The sequence below is a fragment of the Ambystoma mexicanum genome, chromosome 2p (assembly GCF_040938575.1).
Source record: "Ambystoma mexicanum isolate Mex_15411 chromosome 2p, UKY_AmexF1_1, whole genome shotgun sequence".
NCBI lineage: Eukaryota > Metazoa > Chordata > Amphibia > Caudata > Ambystomatidae > Ambystoma > Ambystoma mexicanum.
This window is the reverse complement of record NC_090923.1, coordinates 198088888-198109571: the sequence shown is the minus strand read 5'-3', so window position 1 is coordinate 198109571 and position 20684 is coordinate 198088888. Positions and strand designations below refer to the sequence as shown.

The 20684-nt window shown below is 43.6% G+C and overlaps 1 protein-coding gene across 1 annotated transcript in view; it reads left to right on the top strand.

Moving 5' to 3' along the window:
* Window positions 1-797: 797 nt before the first annotated feature.
* The window catches only part of LOC138566342 (protein SSUH2 homolog), a 274538-nt gene continuing 254651 nt past the window's right edge, over window positions 798-20684 (top strand). The window contains exons 1-2 of the mRNA XM_069643487.1: window positions 798-957; window positions 16420-16490. Of these exons, the coding sequence (XP_069499588.1) occupies window positions 935-957; window positions 16420-16490 (94 nt within the window). The 5' untranslated portion in view covers window positions 798-934. The remainder of the gene's footprint in view (window positions 958-16419; window positions 16491-20684) is intronic.

Genomic DNA, 20684 nt, shown 5'->3' with positions numbered 1-20684 from the left:
TTTTTAAAAGTTATGTTATGATATGATAAGTTATTTATAATGTGCTTAGTACCGAGAGGTTTCTAAGCGTGGACCCAGGATCAAATCTGTGTTGCTCCGTGTCGTTTTGATTCCAAGACGAGCACGTTGCCCGAGACCTTGGGTCTATCCTCCCTAGATGTTGGGTCTAATATATACGACGTCCCCATAAATAGTAGGGAGTGGACTAGTTATATTTTTATTTAGATGTAAAAAAGGTCCCCTCCTTATAACTTTCAACAATTTCCCTTTAGAGTAGAAATGGGTGGTGTAAAATGCAGGTAAATTCGCCTTTGCATCACCCGTTTGCACTCCATATTGCAGAATGAGTAAGCATATGCAGTGTTTACAATGGATTCCTGTGAAATCCGCCTGCTTTTTGGCCACAGCATGTACGCCTGCATTAACATATAATGCTGGTCTAAATGCTGGCGAATGTATATGGTGTAGAGGATGAGGGAGGCGAACTGTGCCTATGCACTACCTGCCATGCAAATGCATTTAAGAAATGTAAAATTCATGCGTAAGCTTGCATTACTTTTACACGTGAATTCTATGTTATTCATAGAGAAGCGTGAGACTTTGTTATGTAGTAGGTTCCTTGCAGTAATTATGGCAAGGGACCTTTTGACTGTGCAACAACAATAACAAGGAAAACTAGACGAGAATAGGGTGAGGCCTGATCATGATGGTGTTGCAATCTGTTGGGTTGGATGAGGAAGTTATATTTTATGAAAGCGCATGCCAGTAAATAGCCAGTGAAGCCGTGCTGAGGGATTTTCACTTCACGGTGAGGGAAACCGGCAGAGCCAGCTGCCCAGGCGTTGTACTAAGGTCCTGTGGTACTGTTGTCCAGTGGTAAAGCGTGGTACCTGTCAGGAGAAGTCAGTCTACAATTTCAGAGACTGGGCAGAGAATGTCAGGGGAGGACCGGTCAAGGTGAGCAGCCGAATTCACAATAATTTGTACATGTTCACTTTTTATATTGTGTTCTTCTAGATTTAGTGCCCGATTCATGGAATTATTTGTACAGTGCAAATTGAGGGAAGTAAAAAATGTTCACACTCCAAAGCTTTTTCTTATGTCAAAATGCATAACTGAGCAACACATGCTGGAACTGTCACTTGTGGGTGAAGTGAGTGTCAATGACAGGAGATTGTTGAGGAGTGAGTTTTATTGAGGTCAACTGTGTGTGTGTGTGTGTGTGTGTGTGCTAGTGTAAGCGAGTGTGTGTGTGTGTGTGTGTGTGTGTGTGTGTGTGTGTGTGTGTGTGTGTGTGTGTGTGTGTGTGTGTGTGTGTGTGTGTGTGTGTGTGCGAGTGTGAGCAAGTGTGTGTGTGTGTGTGTGAGCGAGTGTGAGCAAATGTGTGTGTGTGTGTGTGTGTGTGTGTGTGTGTGACTTGTGTTACTATCCTTGTGGGGACTTGGGTGTGTAAACATGCACATGCTGTGGGGACTTGATTTAGGGTGAAGTGAGTGTCAATGACAGGAGATTGTAGAGGAGTGAGATTTATACATGGTAATGTGTTCCAAAGGACTTAAAATGGTTTAAAAAAACATCTGTGCAATTTTTACAACTTTTGAAAAAATGGGCTTGTGGGGACCTGTGTTTATTTTGGTGTGTGGATTTTCTCAGTGCTTCCCCCGTAGGCTGGATGTGGTACTGCAGTCATCCACACACGGACAGGAATTTAAACACACTTCATAAATCTGATGCCCTACATACTTAGGTCTGCGGACAACAGATTCATGGGAACCATTAATACACAAATTTAATTGTGTTTATAATTGCCTGGACCCTTCGCTCTTTGTGTTTAAATGTAAAATAATGAAATTAAGCTGTTGTATGTGCATTTTGTATGTTTACAGAATTGCATATAATCAATAGTCAACATAAGTGTTTCCTCATAGCACAACACACTTCCAGATTCAGTTTAAGCATTGGATGCTTTTGTAACAAAGTATACTGAACAAATTTATCCAGAGGTTGTTTCTTAGTTTTAAAGGTATCAAAAATGTATTTATTAAGATACATCATTTACAAAAAAGAATTAATCATTAATTAATGCACACATATGAAATTACATTACCATTGCAGGAGAGCATAAGACACCAGATAATAAAATCCTAACATCACCATCATTCATCAACAGTCACACCATCATTTGCAACACAAATCAGTCAGCCTCATTCACTTACAGTAAAAACTTTTGAACTAAAACATTTGTACAATTCATAAGTGGTAGCATTTCATAAATTAGCCCCACAGAGTCTTTAATATTTCATTTTATCCACATGTAATGTGTAGCAGCACAATCATTAACCAGAGAATGTGCTCTATTCCACGGAGTGGGTATGTTCAACAATAAATGATAAATTCCATCCCCGGATGTTCTTCTCTACCGGTTTCGACATTTTATGAAGTGATTGAAATAACGTCTTCATCAGGAGAAATAATTGATAATATTACCACTGGCTCCCAATGTCATATGCTCCAAAGGATCAAGGACCACAAAATGTGGCTCAGGGACAATCCACCAAATTCCAAGAATCTTGAAGATGAGCTTGAATTATTCCAGTATTCGGACAGCTGTGGCCAGTATCAATGTTAACTCGGCACGGGTGGTTAAGGTTTCAATTAAGTAATGGAAGCCTACTGGAGGCAGCCATCCATGCTGCCAAAGAACCTGTTCGGATCCTAGTCTGCCGTTAAATCGACACCACAAAGTTTTCCCAAATCAATCAAAATGTGACTTGCTTTACTTCCTTATGTTTTGTGATTTAGTTGAAGTCCCCACGGGGGTGGTGTGTGATTATATTGAATTCCACACTGTGAAGACAACATATTGTGTGCACTGATGATGCCTTGTCTATAGTGTGATATGTGAATTAATTGAATGTTAGCTTCAAATGTTATCTGATTATACAAACATTTTCACAGCATTGATGTTTAATTGATAATAATTTGGTCTCATTACAAGTTCAGGGGTTAGGGAAAAAGTGGCAGCAACGGATTTGCCGACACTTTGACCAATCTGCTGATATAGGGGTTATTGAAAATGGGTGCTAATTCCTCTGGTGGAATTAGCCCTGGAGAAATTATCACTGGAGGAATAAACAATGAAAACCAGTAATAATTCGCCCAGGGCTAAATCCGCCAGTGGAATTATCGCTGGAAACAAAAATGCAAGTTCCATCGTATCTTCCGGTTGAAATACCTGATGAAAAACTGCCAAAAATAGTAGCCAATTTAACCAAAAACATAGTGCAGTTGCCTCATCCCAAATGGTGAAGTAAAATGCATTCAAGTGATGCAAATGAAGCCACAGGAGCACCCAATTGGCCCTGATAGGATATGGGAGGCCCACAACTTACCCAAACACACTTTCCAACACCATGCAACTACTATATGCAGCCACCAGCAGTAGCAAACCTTAAGCTCCAAGACTTTCTATTGTACATTGTGCTGAAAGGACATGCACAGCTGCATCACAGAGTACAACCAACACAAATTCAGAGGAGATGCCTTGCAAGGATAGCACCCATTTCCCGGGTCAGGCAGTTTCCCTGGGTACTATCTGATGTGCAGCTGATAACAATGTAGTGCATTAACAGACAGACATTAGCTGAGCTACTCTGCCTGATACAGGCAAATCTTCATAGAATGATCAACACAACAATAGCCATCCCATCATTGTTGAAGCTTTTGATGGTGACATACATTTACGCCACAGGCACCTTCCAGCACATAATGGGCATACAGCTTGGCATGTTACAATCCATGTTTCCAATTGTGCTTGCCCAGGTGCTGGACTCACTCAGGCAGTATGCAACACAGGACATCTCCATGTCCACCACCCCCTGCACAGGTAAATGCAACAAAGGCACAGTTGTATGTGACTTCCCACTACCCAACATCATTTCAGCACTGGTCACATTGGTGGTACCCTAGGCACTGGAAGAGGTGTACTGTAACAGGAATAAACATTGCCTTAATGTGACTCATTGCTATGTCCGCTTCCCCAGGTTTCAGCCATGATGCCATGGTCTTGTGCAGCAGTACACTACCAGCATATATGGTGGCCCAACAAAGGCAAAAGACCGGGATCCTGAGTAAATACAATCAACATCAAACACACATACAGAGTTGGCAAGTGCAAACAGTAGGTCCGATGAGGGGGTAGGGTTTCAACTATTTGATTGTAATGTAATGTGAGCCCTCTCACAGCCCTGTGCTAGAAGGCTATGCACTCTGAACCAACACATACAAACTGCTAGCCCACTGGACAAAGCCCTGCACGACATCATCTGGGCATGAAAGGAAAGCAAAAGCCAAAATCAACAAAGACTGAACTACAGGCCCTGAATGTATAGGAAAACTATACCTAGACAGGAGACAACACAGTTCTCCAGTGTAAGATAACAGGTGCAACACTGACAAGCATAGCTGGCACAAACGCTGCACCATATGAATACCATTTCTCAAGAGAAGGACAAAGTGCAGCAAAGGATTATCAGAAAGCATATTAGAGCACATGCATGAGTGCACAGTATTGAAGATCCAAAGATAAGATATCCATTTGTAATCCAGTTACAGTGTATGTCTTTTACCACTGGTGGAAGTGGGGTAATCCCATACTGACATTAACCATCCCCCCCTCATTCCAGGAGGGATTGCATGGTTCAGGGAATGTGAGAAATGAAGTAACAATTGGGCCATTTGTACGTTTCCTGACATATTGACCATCATGCCTTGACTACTTTTCAAAACCAAACTAAAAGCCTACCTCCTCGCCTCTGAGTTACCCTCTTAACCTACTGTTCATCTGCTGCTAGCTACCATGTTTTCTTCACCTGTAACCTGCCTCTTCCCCTCACTTCCTCTGTCTGCACTCTAACACTTCACCCATCATGGTCACAACCCAAGCACAACTGGCCGTACTGCCTACCTGTACTTAAAAATGTGCAATGTTGGATTTCCTTAATCTATGTATATTGTATCGGTGCAGTAGTAAGACTCTGACATGGAGGGGTCATGGTGGTGGGCATAAATGTTTATTATGTTACAAAAATGAAAAGGAAAACCTATCTTACCCCAATTGTAAGAGGAGTTTCCCTGCCTCAACCAAAATAACTAATGTCACTGTCAGGATGTCAAAATCAAGCAGTCTCAATGGCCAATGTCAGAATCCTAACTCTGTCCCTCACACTCTAAGTTTAAACTAAATGAAAAGGAGGTTTTCCTGGCCCAAAGGAATGACTCTTGCTCCCTGGACAAAAATGCAGTTCGGAGTTTATTAGTTCCTTTAAATGGTGGGTGGAATGGCTCCCTTCCCCAGCCCTCCTTGGGCTTCTGGTGCAGTTTGACAAATGCTGGGGAATGTCTCCCTTCCCCTGCCTTCTTCAGGCTTGCAACACAGTTCAACCTATTCTCTTTTTCTGGGATCCCGACATTTGGATTGACAGGCCTGGTTCTGATAAAGAAGAGGCGTTTGGATATGTAGCCAAAGTGCTGTGGGTGCCTGACCATGGTTGGTAGACCTGTTCTTTTCCTACCAGGTAGTACAATAAAGAAGAGTGGCTTGGATGCTCCTCCAAGCTGAGGTGGGTCCCTGGTCCTGGTTGGCAGACCTGGTTTCTTCCCACCACGCACTGAAACTAAGAAGAGTGGCTTGGATTTTCCTTCAAGTTGAGGTGGGTCCATGACACTTCTTGGCGGACCTATGTTCCTCCTACCTTACAGTGCAATGAAGCAGAGCAGCTTGGATGTTCATCCAGGCGGTGGTGAGTGTTAGGCAGAATAGAATGCAGTACCCTCTGGGACCACCACATACAATTAGGAAGACAGGTGTACCCAAAACCAACCTTTGGAATAAGTCTGTACTACACAGTTTTTGGTAGCGAGCTGAGCAGCCAGGCTTATCTCAAGAGGGAATGTGAGCAGTACAAGATGTTACACACAGATCTTACAATCACTGTGGTTCAAGTAGACACACTCAAGGTTTCTTGATAAAAACACTTATTAATTTATTACACAGTCATTTAGAAAACATTCACTAGAAGGAGGCAACTTTAAGGTTATACATAAATACACTTCAGTACACAACCAATACATTTCTGAGCAAATTAGGCTCCTCTGAAATAGGAGCAAAATGGCATTTCAGTTACTTTAAATAGGAGTAAAAAGGCGCAAGTTAATAAAATGGATCACAAATACTTTCTTGGGCAGTGCAAATAGTTTCAGTTCAATAGAAGAGTCAATTCAATTCAATAGGCCTAGGCCAAAGTCAATGGGCTAGTGTCTTGGATAGGAAAGAGCAGTTCCGGTAGTAAATGGTAAAGTCTTTGCCAGCGTTCTCAGAAGTAGTTTGTACGAAAAAGAATCATATGTTGGGCCACAAGCTGATTAGGCCTGCAAGTTGGGAAAGTTTCACAAACTTTCACAGCGAGAGGTAAGTTCTCTCAATCGGGTTAGCACAGTACCTTAATATGAAGAAAATATGCAGCTGAAGACCTGGGTTCCTGGCAGTTCCTGCAGATCTCACTGTTCCTGAGCCTCAGTCATGGGGACAAGAAGGAGGACGTCGGGGTACTCCTGCACTGCACGGGGTCTGGTCAAACAAGCTGGCAAAATGGAAGATCTTCGGTTCAAGTGGCTGTAGTCAAGCACACAAGCTGGTGTCCTTCCCCCTGGTTAAACCTAACCAGCTCTGAGAATGGTATCCAGGTGGCTTAATAGTTGATTGTTCCCACCAACTCAAAGGAAGAAGTCATCCTTGAAGGGGCTTCTCTGTCGAGGTGAACTTGGCAATTTGGACCTGCAGCAGGGCTTCACCGGGCAAACCAAGAGTCCAGGAGTTGCAGCAGCCTTCCTCTTCCAGCTCGTCTTCGGTTCTTTCGTTCCAGCGGTCGACTCTGCTTTCCAGTCCAAGAGACTCGCCTTTTAAACAGTTTCTCCCTTTCATTCCAGCCTAGCTGTCACTCACCCACCAGGGTGTCTTTCCTTGCAGGACACTCAGCCAGCCAATCACGCCAGAGTGCATTTGGGTCTCCTAGGAGACTAAGCACAGGGAGTTTCAGGCACCTCCCCCATTTCCTGCCCACCCCAGACACTCAGACGCCATAGGCAGTCTTCACTCCTGAAGCCCGCCAAAGGCACACAAACAAAGGGACCAAACCTGGTCTGGCGCACATAGACAAACACTAGAAGGACCTTTCCAAAAAGAAATGGCGAAAAAGAAGACGGGACCTGTTTAAACAAAGGGGCTTAAGGCGCCATCTTGAAAAACACTCCAGTGATTTTTAGCTACCAGTGTTCGCGGTCAGGAAAAATCTTGGTACTTCGTTGTAAAACCACTGCCACCAGTCTTTTCAATAGGACTGCTACATGAGTATTTAGACACAGGGGATACTACGTAACCCCTCCTGCACTCCATTGTAAGATGGTGTTTGCTGGGTCTAGGAATTTGGATAGACTAGAAAAGTCAATTTCACTTTACATTCTCTGAGAAACAGTTTATCACAGAGAAGGCATTTAAACCTTTGGGAAGTCTAAAAGACATCCCTGTGTCACTGCCCTGAGCGTGCTGTGTAACACACATGAAAAGATGATGCATATGCAGTTATCTAAAACTCCATAATCAAAGAACACGAGTGTAAAACATACATCAAAATACATGAGAGTTGGAAAAAAGGCTCACACTCTTTCCAGGCAAGAAAATCCAGCAAAGATGCTGGGGGTCTCTAAGGTGAAGGGAATTAGCACATTTTTGAGAATTCTCCCTAACATGGAGATAGGGGTGTTGTTAGCCTGGTAGGAGAGGATGCCAGAGGGCTTTTTGAGGAGAGGATGAACTAGGGAGTGCTTGAGTGGTAGCGGGAAATAGCCAGTGGCAAAAGAGTGATTAGAGAAATCAGCCAAGGCTTACACAAAGCAGGCAACATTGTCCTTGACAGTTCTGGAAGAACAGGGGAGCACCTCTTTGGAGGAGACTTTCATGGGACTTTTCTAGAGACCTCATCTGGTGCTATGGGCGAGAAAGAGGAGAGTAGAAGAGAAAGGGAGAGGGGACCAAAGGAGATCTGATTGCTGGAGTGGAGGGGGGGGCTAGTAGAGGAGAGTGAGGACAGGATGGCCTGAGTTTTAGTTAAGAGTGAATTACAGTTGGTCAGGGAAGGCAGGGGAGAAGAGGAGTATACAATAGAGATATGGACCAATAGATTAAGGATGACCAGACATTTTCTTTGTTAATTCTTCACAAAAATGATTTTATTTCATAATACAATTTTAAAATGCACAATGATTTTAGTACAAATATAGACAATCTCACATTCATTTACACCACAGCTCATACAAATTCATACAATCATACCTATGCTCTCTCTATCTAAGACAATACATGGTATTTTCATTGATTTACCCATCTGACAAATAACACAAAGTGCTTGCACCCTTTCTTAAATACAGGTTTGTCTATCTGTATATGTATGCCATAAATGGTATACAAAACAATGACATGTGTTTTGGTTGGCTAAATCAGGCTTTATAAATGTAGCTCTTGTGATGATCCAGTCTTCATCAGGACAGAAGCTCTATGCTGGATATGCCTTGCTTCAAAATCATCCCCAGTATATCATTATGTGAAGAAGTACAGACGTTCTGGGTGTAGTCCCTTACAAACTCTGCCAATGCACAGCTTTTTCAACCAGAGCTATTTCATCCACCAATGGCTTTTGATGGCTGAAATGCCTTCTTAAGTTGCTCCACCGCAACAAATTGTTGGGCTGATCTTTCAACTGTGCAAGATAAACCAATCACCCTCTTTATCAATTTCCTTTATTGAGAGCGGGACATTACCGGGACATGTATATGAATTCTGTCGCGCTTACAGTCTGTCTTTGAGTGTGTAAAATTCAAACTCAATTGTTTTTGTGATGCTGTCAACGCTGGCACCTTGAATGGTATACATCCGTGTTTATATGCACCTTGGGCGTCTGTCTGACAGGTCATTCTCAATCTATTGGTCCATATCTCTATTGTGTACTGGATCTTAACCTGGAGGACCATAGATTATTTCCAGGTACTCTTTATAATATTGAAAGGGGAGAAGTGGAGACTGCAGTAGGATTGGCAATTTCCTTGCAGATTTTAATGTGTCTGCCATTGTTGTTAGTGGCTACAGAGATGCAGGCTTGGATATGGGCCCTCTTCTTTAAATGGTTGTAAAGCCTTTGGAACAGGCGGCAGGCCGGTCTGTCAGAGAATGTGCCTGATGGCCACCACTTCCGCTCCGCAACTGTGCACTTTTGTTTCAGAGGGATGAGTCAGAGTTATACCAGGTGCATCGCTTGGAGTCAGCCTTCATGTGGATCCTCATGACAGGGGCAAGGATGTCCATGGTGATGGTGATAGCGAGGTGAATATTGCCAAAGGCAGAGTCAGTGTGGGAGTCAGTGGCATTATAGGGTGGGGGAATGAAAAAGGAGGCAAAAGCAGCAACTCACACACGCATCATGGGTCGAATGACAGAGATGGAGACTGGCAGTGCAGGCAGGGGCTTAGCCGGGAGACCTGAAAGATCAAGTTGAGAGGACAGGAGAGCATGGTCAGACTAGGAGAGAGGTGCAGTGAGAGGATTAGAGATGGGGATGTCTGATGAGATGAGAGCTCCATGGTATGTCCGGCTGAGTGCATCGGACCAGAGGGATGAATGGGGAGGGAAAGAAGGTCACAAAGGCTGTGGAAGAGTCCAGTGGATGAATCAGGAGCATCAAGGTAAATACTGAAGTCTCCTAGGAGGAGAAGCTTGGACGTGGAGGCAAGAAGAGAAGAGGAGAGGTCAGACCACTCCAAGAGGAAGAGGGAGAATGGGTCAGGGATCCTGTAGATGTTGGTGAGAGTCAACGAGAGGGTTGGAGAGACACCAAGCCTGCAGATGAGGCAGTCAAAGGAGGAGTAGGTCTGAGTGGGAATGACAGTAGAAGGGTCCCATTAAGGGAAGATCAAGGCCACTCCGCCTCCAGACCGGTTATGCCGGGGCTTAGAGATGATCTTGTAGACCTCAGAGAGGAGTGTCAAAAGCAGTGACAGAGCTGGCAGTGAACCATGTCTCAGTGAGAGCGAGAATGTTAACGTCAAAGTCTTCAAGAAGAAGACAGATATCAGAGGAGTGTTCAACAGCTGAGTTGGGGGTAGCTGGGTGAAGCTGGTTGCCACCTTTGAATGTCTTCTGAGGAGGGGTACCGGGAAATGGTATGCCCCTCGTTGGTGGAGAAGGGGCAATAGGAGAGGCAGGCGGAAGAGTGGAGGAGAGGGGAGGTAGTTGAGGAGGGACGGAAGACACCTATCAAGAAGGAGGAGGTTGGTTTGAGAGCCCTGGGCCATACCAGTGCCATTCGAATATGATATGATATGATATGATTAATAGATATTAATGATGCACCTAGAGGATGACAAGACTCCCAAGAGTACTTCCCATCTGTTGCCACCATTGTTGGGTGACAAAGAGTAAGGGGAGAGGACAGAGACCATGCAGCAAGTTCATAGGTCCGGAGAGGGAGCCACAAAGAGGATGCCATTCTCCCTGTAAGAAGCTTTGATGTAGTTGTCTGCCATGGGCAGGCCTGGATTGGAGACCAGGATGTCTTTTTTTGAACTTTTTACTTCCAGGCTTTAAGCGAGCGGAAGGATAGTTAATAGAATAGCAGTTACAGCAAATAGAAGAGATGGAGTGCACCATGGAGGGAGAGGGCAGAGAGATGAAAAGAAGGAGAGAGAGCAAGAGAGAGAAAAGGAGAAACTGCACAATGAACATAAGAACTTAAAAATGCACAACAAACGCACCAGGCGGCCAAGCAGCAAGACAGTTGCAGACAATTAAGATGAAAGAGATGTCCCAGGTCGCTCAAAACAGGGTGGGTAGCTTGAAACCCAGAGAGACTCCCCTTATTTGAAGCTTGGCGTAGCTGGGCCTCCCACACTTTCCGAAAAAGGTGTGAATAGTCGGGAGCCGACCACATTAGGGCCACTACACCATTCCTGCAACCAGCCAGACTGCAAAGCCCAGTAGAAAGTGCTGCTGTGCAATCCTGCTACCACTAAGAAGTGGCCAGGAGGGGCGGCTGACTCTCCTGCAGCACCAGGAGTGTAAATACAGTCAACGCTAGCACCCAATGTCCAAACCAAGGCAATCTATATTTTAGAAATTGCATCAATGCACACAATACCGGGGGTTCATTTTGACACACCTTGTGTATTTATTTATTTAATTATATTTTACGGTCCTCCGAATGGGCAGTAACTTGAATCAGCTTTTCCATTGCGCTCTTTGCATTTCTGACAGCATTGCCTTCTTCCTCTTCAATAATCACTTGCTACTCCAAGTGGCAGGCCAATGTCCTCAACTCCAAGTCTCGGATGACTCTGAACAATAGTGCTGGCTCCTTCTTTATCCACACTCTCTCATCAGATCTTGTAAGTCTTGAACAGCCGGGTGTGTGAGCCACTCGCAACCATCAAAATGTTGCGTGATGTGGAACCCCCAAATGTCAGTACGGTCCGATCACAAGCAGAGTAAGTTCCCCAGCGCGCATAAGCCTTTTGGGCCCAGATTACAGAAATTTTGCCCTGGTGCAAGTGCAAAGTTTGCATGGTATTAGCACTAGGGCAAAGTTTGCCCTATTTTCAAAAACACGGTGACACATTAAAAAACCATTGCACCGCAGCAAGTGCAGTTTGGCATAATGAAAGCACCAGGGCAAATATTGCCCCGGTGCAAAAAAGATGCATTTTCACTACATTTTTTCACCAGGGAAAAGTTTGCACTAGTGCTAATATGGAATGGTATTAACACTAGGGCAAACTTTGCCCTGATGCAAAGATACATCAAAAATGTATCTTTTTAGCACTAGGACAATTTTACCCCTGGGGCTTTTGATATGCCAAACTGCACTTACCGAAAGGCTATTTTGTTTTTTAATGTTCCCCAGTGTTTTTAAAAATAGGGCAAACTTTGCCCTAGGGCTAGTACTATACAACCTTTGCACTTGCACCAGTCCAAACCTTCTATAATCTGGTCCCAGGCGGTTGTGGGGGTTGGAGGGGGACTCCAACTCACCTTGAGTGCCAGCTGGCCCAGACTCTCCAATGCCTCTTCTGAGGCTGCCACGGCCTCCAATGCTGGCTGAACGCTGCCCTGCCCGGTCAGGCAGCTCCCTCCACCAGCAGAGGATGCTGTCCGGGCCTCGGATCTAGGAGGGCCTCTCAAGAGCTCTTACGGGGGAACCCACTCCTTGGGTCACTGGGTCATGCGGGTCATCCAACCGCCAGAATGGTCGCACCTCAGACCACCAGGATGGTGGATATCAGGCCCATCAATTTGCTGGACATGGGAAAACCAGACAGCGTGCATACTCCCCTGGTGCTGCAGGCACCATCTTGGATTTTCGATTGCGGCATTCGCTGCAGGGAAAGTCACAACAAACTCCCTTCTCGTGGGGTTAGCTTACACCAATCAACTCCCCATGACTTTCGATTTCAGCTGAGCCTTAACTAATCTCAATCAGAGGCTCTGAAAGGGCTAATAAGCCATTTCAGCTCTGCACCATATGGAGGCTGCTAAAGAGCTGGAGGTAACTCAGGCCCCCACCGGCATTAAACAGCCAGAAATAACGGAAATTCCGCCCATGGAGTTCTATGGGACTTCATGAAATGGGCAATTACCAGTATTTCCGCCACTTGTAATATCCCGGTAATACCAGGATATCAGGTGGCGGAAAACGGTAATAATGTTTAGTGGTATACTGCCAGAATTACCAGTGCAATACCACCAAACTTGGAATGACCCCCATTGTGTGGTACTAGATGTACCAGAATCCACCCTTTCTCACTCCGTACGGAGGTCCACAGAGGATAACATATCACAGCATGCTTCCTGAATTACTGAATACCAATCAACACCCCATATACTTTTTGACTGCTTCACATGACTCTCTGCACCACACTAGTCCACTGCACCATTTACAAAAACATACAAGGATAACCAATACATCCCTATAGTTGATTATTTGTTCTGCAAGAACCAAGAAGCACAGGACAGATTCTTGATATCAAGAGTGATAACCAGCATAGTCTCTCAAGGCTTCACTCTTGCGCCATGGGTCTTTACGAAAATGCAGCCACTGATCCACCCGATTGATCGATTTGGGGTGGCTTTCCAGCTATCTGTGAAAATGTCCAAAATGAAAGCATGACATAGCCACAGAATGAATGCAGTATAACAGTGCTTGCCTAAATGGCTCCAGAGCCCACATCGGGGTTCGAAATAGCTGGCAGCCGGGTGCTGTTTAGCTCCTGGATTAAGCCTTGTTATGTTGACAGCAACAGCTGACAGGAGCTACATTTGGGTCTGCTGGCCACCTCGTGCCATACGAACATACCCATTTCACATTAACTCTGTGAATTTAGAAATGTGAATAAATGAGCATTAGGCCATCCAGAAGCCATTTAAAGCATATGGGCAACGGAAGGGATGGCCCTTTGTGTGGAAGGATATAGGGCTAAAGAATAGTATGAAACAAAGGGGGATGATCCTACCACATGGTAAATTCGCGACAGTACATTATTAATAGTGTATCTATTTTAATTTTCAAACAAGTTTCAAATATAGCTTCAAAAAGTAAGCTAGATGTCCCTTAAGGTGGTAGTCAGTGTGAGGACTCAATCCATACATAAAACATTGAGCAGCAATTTAACTCATAGTTCAGCTTTATTTATTTAGTTGATTTCTTTGTCTGTTTTGTAGACAAACATCTTGAATAGTCTCAGTGCATACTTTGTGGCAATGAGGGTACACAACATGATTCAAATACAAGTTAGGTGTAGGACAGGACATACATTACTCCGATCACTTTTGAGTTGTTGCAAGAAAGCAGGCAAATTTTACATCATATTTGTCATTCACACATATATATATATATACAAACACAAGTTCAATTTTGAAAATATATTAAGGCTCTAGTATTTCCTTAATGCTTTTTGACAAGTCAAATGCTTTGATTTTATGGGCAGTGGAGAGAGAAAGAAAACCTGCTTTCCTAGTGTGGCGGTCCGGAAAGGGTGCTGGTACGGTGCGATCGGCACACTTATTTCCGGCCCGCCACACTTGTAATGAGGCCCATGGTGTATTTGTTAAACCCAACTGATCATCGACATCTTAACCATGACCCAGGCTAGACAATTACAGCAAGGAACTAGGCCTCTGAAAATGGAGGGAAAGACCATGTTTTGATCGCTTGGTGAAATTGTAAAAGGTTGTCCATAATTCTTAGACAAACAGGAATTAGGTTGCCCAGTATTGGGGCAGGAGCAGGGTGTTTGGCTCAGTGGACTAAAGTACCCATGAACAGGATCTGTGTTTAACCCCATGGCCATAGGTTTAAATCCCAGCAGGTTCATTCAGTCCATACAATGAGTACGTGTGTGCAACTATAAATAGCTGTTAGATGCCCTCATGAGAGAGCGTGTGGTCTATAAATACCCCATGGATGTTAAGGACATGCCCTTAGATTATAATGTTCTAGGTGGTGCATGGCAATGAATCTAAGAGCCCACCAGAAAAATATGCAAAAATCAAAGAGCACAATGTATTGTATGCTCTGGTATTCCATTTGCAAAGGAAACCAAACTGGAAGGTTGCCTTCGCATTAGATCTCAGAGACAAAGAAAGCAACAGCACATATATTAACGAAGACACTAGTAGACACTGCTACACTGCTTCTAGTACCTGCTACACAACTTTCTTTCTGCAGGCATTCTCGAGCATACCATAAGTGCGGTGTGTAGAGCCGTGTAGTGAAGTGTGGGGACTCTGTAGGGTGGTTGTAAGGAACTAGTACTGGTTCCTCTGCTTTTTTCTCAGAGATGCCAGTAAAAAAAGACAGGAACATGCTGGCAGTGCTCAATATTGCCTGTATTGCCACTATAAGAAAACATGTTAATGCTGCCTGTGCCAATATATGCCAGTATTTCTTGCCAATATCACACTCTTATTGGATCGTCGAGAATCATAGTCCCTGCTGGCTGTTTCAACGTACGCTAATATTACCCCATAAGAAAAAAGGTATCATATTGACTTTCACCATTATGCAGCTAATGAAAGTGCAGGAACACGTGTCTGTGCTAGCTGTCTCCACATGTGCCAGTATTCCCACATACGAACACATTGATGTTGGCTTTGCTCATATTACCACTGTAACTAAACATTTCCCACCTGGCTGTGCCAATATATGCTTGTATTCACATATATGCCATTACTCCCACACATTAACATACTGGTTTCACTTCTACTGCCAGTAATAGAAATGCAAGAAAACATGTCCATGGTGACTGAGCACCTGTAGTCCAGTATCCCGAGGTACGAAACCTCACTTTTCCATTGCCCATAATGCCAAGAATGGTGGACTTGTGACCTCGTATACACTACTGCAAGAACATCTGTCTATGCTCTGCCCAGCACTATAGTCCACTCTCTCTTTCTTTATATTTCTCTCTTTCCGCTCCCTTTTTCTCAATCTATTTCCATGTCTCTCTCTCTGTGAGAATTACTTTGCCCCATGCGTGTTTGTTAGCGGCACCCCAGCACGATCCCCCTAAAAAGACACGAACGTTCCATTAGATGCTCTAGTGGTTTATTATGAGTCGCCTTCCCGACACCTGCTGGCTGCAGGGACTGAGAGTTTCCAGTCTTCTATCTGTGCCAGCAACACATATGATGGACTGAAATGCCCTCCTCCGTCAAGCCGACAGGCAATCATTCTGTCATGCGGAGTACTACGGTGATGCAGTGCTATGCATGACGGAATGAGTGATGACTGAGCTTAATGGGGCCGGAGGTATGTTCTCCAACGCAAATTACAAACGAGCTGTTGCCATTAGCTCAAACATGTATAACTTCATCAAAGATTTAAAACCATTGTAACTTAAGACAAGTGTCAGAATAACGCGGTAGATGTCGATAGATATCAGGGGTGTTGCAATTTGAATTGACTCCTTATGGAGTATCCTAAAGCGCACTTTTGGCCTTGTCTTATTTTTGAAGTACAGAAAATAAGTAGGAGATCTCTCACATGTGGCAGTCATGAAATAAAGAACTTCAGAGATGAGTTGTAAAATGGAGCATTGTCCAGGGCTGCATGGTCAGTTCCAGGATAGCCACGTCTTAAAGAACAGAAGGCTCACAAATGTAACTAAAGTGCTGGGTCAATAGATGTTTTCATAGGCACTGTTCCAATTCTTGGAAATTTCAAGGAGTCAATGGAGAGGTGCATATTGCAAACTATGTTAATGCTGTGCTTGTTACTGTGAGTATCACTTAACTCATAGGTATACATTTGTTTTCAACAGAGACACAGATGGTATGCATCATGGAACAGCTCATCATCAGCCCATTGAAACAGTTAGCGCGCAACATTATGGTATGTCATTAACTCTATTCAATTTATTCATTTTGTCCTTATAGGAATAGTGTACTCAAAAATGTATTATTGGTATAAAAGAAGGTCAATAATCAAATACATATATTAACCCCTTAACTGTCATGGTTTCCCCCACCACCCCGCCCCCAGTGCCAAGGCTTTTTTTGGTGATTTCGGTATATCGCCATTCAATCCCTTGTAACTTTTTTGTTACATGAGATATCTCAGCCACATTTTTCCCACATGTAGGCGGTCGTATCGCCACCCAGGTATCCTAGTTTGCTGTAGTGGGTGACAGAAAATAACCAAAAAGGGAAAACATTTGGGTTTTTTCAGAAAATGCCAATAAAATGTTATACAATCTTTCCATGTAAGAGATAGGAACAAATGGTTTGCTGTGCTGAATTCGTCATTTTCCAGGCTTTCAAGAACACATTGAGTTGAAACCAAGAAACCATATTTTGATATGCTAATCAGCCGTTTTATGAGAGGTAGGCGATTTTGGCCCTTTTTGTCCAATAGGACCTGTGTGGACGGAATGAAAGAAAAGAGTAGGAAAGCTGAATGGGAAGCCAGAAAGGCATACATTTCTGAAATGTAGACAAAATTCCAAGTTTAGTGAGGGGTAATTTGCGCAGGTCAGGCAACAACTATGTAGGGAAAGATTCCATAGTTAGGGGGAAAATCGGGAAAAAACTCAATTTCTGCACATTTCACTCTGTTCACCCACCGAAACACACTGCCAACAACACATGGCCTGCCTTCCCGCGTTCCCCCAGGTGTGCCGACGAAAACGGTACCTCACATGTGTGGGTGCAACGACCTGGGCGCCAAACGAAAAGCCTAAAACACTGGTAACCCCGAGTCCTTTCACAGAGCAGATATCCAGGAATTTTGCTCATGTGGACAACCTACCGATTTGGGCCTAGGGTGTACAAGCCACCAAGGAAAACGGGGGCCCCATGCATTTCTGAAAATAGGACACCCGTGAGAATCCACAGAGGTCTGACTTGCGTGAATCGGCTCAGAATGTATTACCCACCATCCCAGGCAAAGTTCGAAATTTGGTAAAAAAAAACACATTTTCTGCATATTTCACTCTGGTCACCCTCCAAAACACCCTGCCAACAACACATGGCCTACCTTCCCGCATTCCCACAGGTGTTCCAACGAAAACGGTACGTCACATGTGTGGGTGCACCTACCTGGGCGAAAAGGGAAAAGCCTAAAACACTGGTACTGCAGTCTTTCCGCAGAGCAGATTTTCAGGAATTTTGCTCATGTGGACAACCTACAGATTTGGGTTCATGGTGTCCAAGCCACCAAGGAAAACAGGGAACCCTATGCATTTCCGAAAAGAAGACACAATCCACAGAGCTCTGACTTGCGCAAAAGACTCAAAGCGAAAGGAGACTCAAAGCGAAAGCCGCCGCAATCATAAATACAATGCTGTTGCATTTATAAATGCTGCAGTGCTCCGAGCCAGGGGAGCCCGGAAAACTTAGAAAGAAAATCACTGCATTTATAAATACAACAAAGTTGTATTTATAAATTCTCCTTCTTTCGCTTTGAGTCTCCTGGGCTCCCCCGGGTTGGGGAAGCCTGTGAGACTCAAAGCAAAAGCCGCTGCAGTCATAAATACAACACAGTTGTATTTATAATTGCCGTGGTTTTCTTTTTAAGTTTCCTTGGCTCCTCCAGCCCAGGGGAGCCTGGAAAACTTGGATAGAAAACCACGGCAATCATAAATACAACCTGGTTGTATTTATAATTGCAGTGATTTGTTAAGAAAAAGAAAAATAAGCACTTACCTGCATGCAGCCTAACTGCCTGCATTCTCTGCTCTCTGGCAATAATGAAGCAAAAGCCATCTAGTGGTAGCTTTTGTTTATTACAGCTGGATGGCTTTTGCTTCATTAGTGCCGCAAGGGCAGAGCTTAACAGAAACACAGGAGGCTCATCCATTTAACAAAATGGATGCCTCCTAGTGCTTGACATTTTTGAGTTTGAGCCTCATTTGCTCAAAACTTTACACAGGAACTTTGTTTAAAAATGTTTCTTATATTTTTGATTATGGGCCATCTCTTTAGCCAATAACATTTTTGAGTGAACTCTCCCTTTAATGCATCAGACAAAGACAAGTTCTCGCTGCATGGGTATTGTGTCAACCATTTTCATATTGTTCATAATTGATCCTTCCCAACTGTATGCTGTAAATATTAATATGTGTATTTATATATGTATTTATTAATTTGCATGCATACATACAGGAAAATAAGCTCTTTTGGTCACAAAGGAGCGTACACAGAGCAATATAGCAGATAAACAGAATGCACTGAGCCAGCAGTGAGCCCCTTATAATGGGGAGATTGAAACTTCTAGAAAATTCCCATGTCTCTTTGCTATATTACTGTGACAGTCGCTCTTAATCACTGAATTGCAGGACCTGATCAGACAGAGAATAAAATGTGACAGAGACGGGTGGCAATGTACCACACATTGCAATAAAACGTTTTTGTCCCAGTAACTGAGGCAGCTTTAGTAGTCAGGTGGGCGAGGGTGGCCATGAGGGGGCATTAAGATTTTAAATGAGGATTTTAAATGATTTAAGGTTATTGGCATCGAGTAAATGTTATCAGTAGAACAGCATTAATGTTTACAAGAAATATGTGCAAGCGATCAAGCATAGATATGATATGATAAGTCATTTAGAACGTGTTTCAAATAACTTGTTAAAATTATACATTTTGCAGTATAATGTTTGAGAAAAATGGGCAAAAACTACAAAATGTATAATCGGTTATGTGGGGCAACACTAGAACACCAGCAGAGATTCCAGGACACCAACAGTGCACAGGAGCATTTTACAACACTACAATAACTTCCAGCATTCCATTATAAAAAAGCTTTCAGGATAGTGTCCACAATAAACTACAGCACTTGTTAACGGTGCTTAGCTTGTGGCTACAATTCATGCCAGAATGGCCATGTAAAACATGTTTCATGCTCCCTTTGCAAAAATGTGCAGGCATTCCCACTGTAAAGCACCTTCATGACGCCAGGCCCACAATATCATCCACATGGTGCTTAGTTTTTAATCAAAATATATTCCAGCCGGGCCATGAAAAAACAACTTCCATGCTGCCTGAGCCCAAATATGTGTCAATAGTCCACTGCAAAACACTGGCATTATGGTACACACAATGTATACCAGCATGGACCTTTAAAGCACACGTCATGTTGCAGGTACCCACAATATGTGTGAGCAGGAATCTTTGAAGCACTAGTCATGCTGCCTGCAACAGCATTTGTGCATTCTATATTCCACTGTAAAACACTTTTGTGATGGTGACCATAATATATGCCAGCATTGCACAGTACAAATATGTACTCAGCCAATCACCTAATGCATCTTTAATCAGAGTGGCAGGGCATATGTCCCCCTGACATCTTGAGGGTTTGAGGCTTTCATTTATTTGTATCACTTAATGTACTGACACTGGGGCAAACTGAAATGGGGTGGTCTGGTTCTGAGAGGAGTTAATATTCTCGAAAGATTGTGAGTCTAGGGGTAGGCAACTTTTTTTATGTCAATCTTCTTTTGCAGGAGAGAGTTTTGTAAGATATCTGAACACCAAGTGGTGTCTTTAAAGCAGTGTTCCTGTGTGGTCACTAGGGTTTCTATTTCTCTAAGGATGATAAATAATTATTTTGTACTTAATTTAGCATTGCTAATTCTTTCATTGGAGGTGTCGCTTTTTGTTTGCTGAATAGATAGCATTTTTGCAGTTGTTCGAGGCTATGACAAATGTATCTTTATTAGTGGAATACAGGTTTCTTTTCCACATTCCTTCGGCTGCTCTCTTAGTGCTACGTAGATTTGTTAGACTTGTAGTGTACCAGGTATTTAGATGTGAAGACTGTTTGGCTTTGCACATTTTAAGTGGGGCCACTTTCTCTACCGCCAGAGCAAGGGTTTGATTATACAACTCTACCATCTCCTCAGGGATGAGATTTTCAAAGTTAGGTGGATTGGTAATAGGGTGAAGTAACGGTAGCAATCTGTCTGCTGTAATGTTACGTTTGTTTCTCGAAAGGGCAGGAGGGGCCATGCTAGGGCCGAGGTTTGGTATAGGTTGGTCCTGTATAGTGAAGGTAATCACGTGGTGTTCAGACCAGGCACAAAAGGTATTG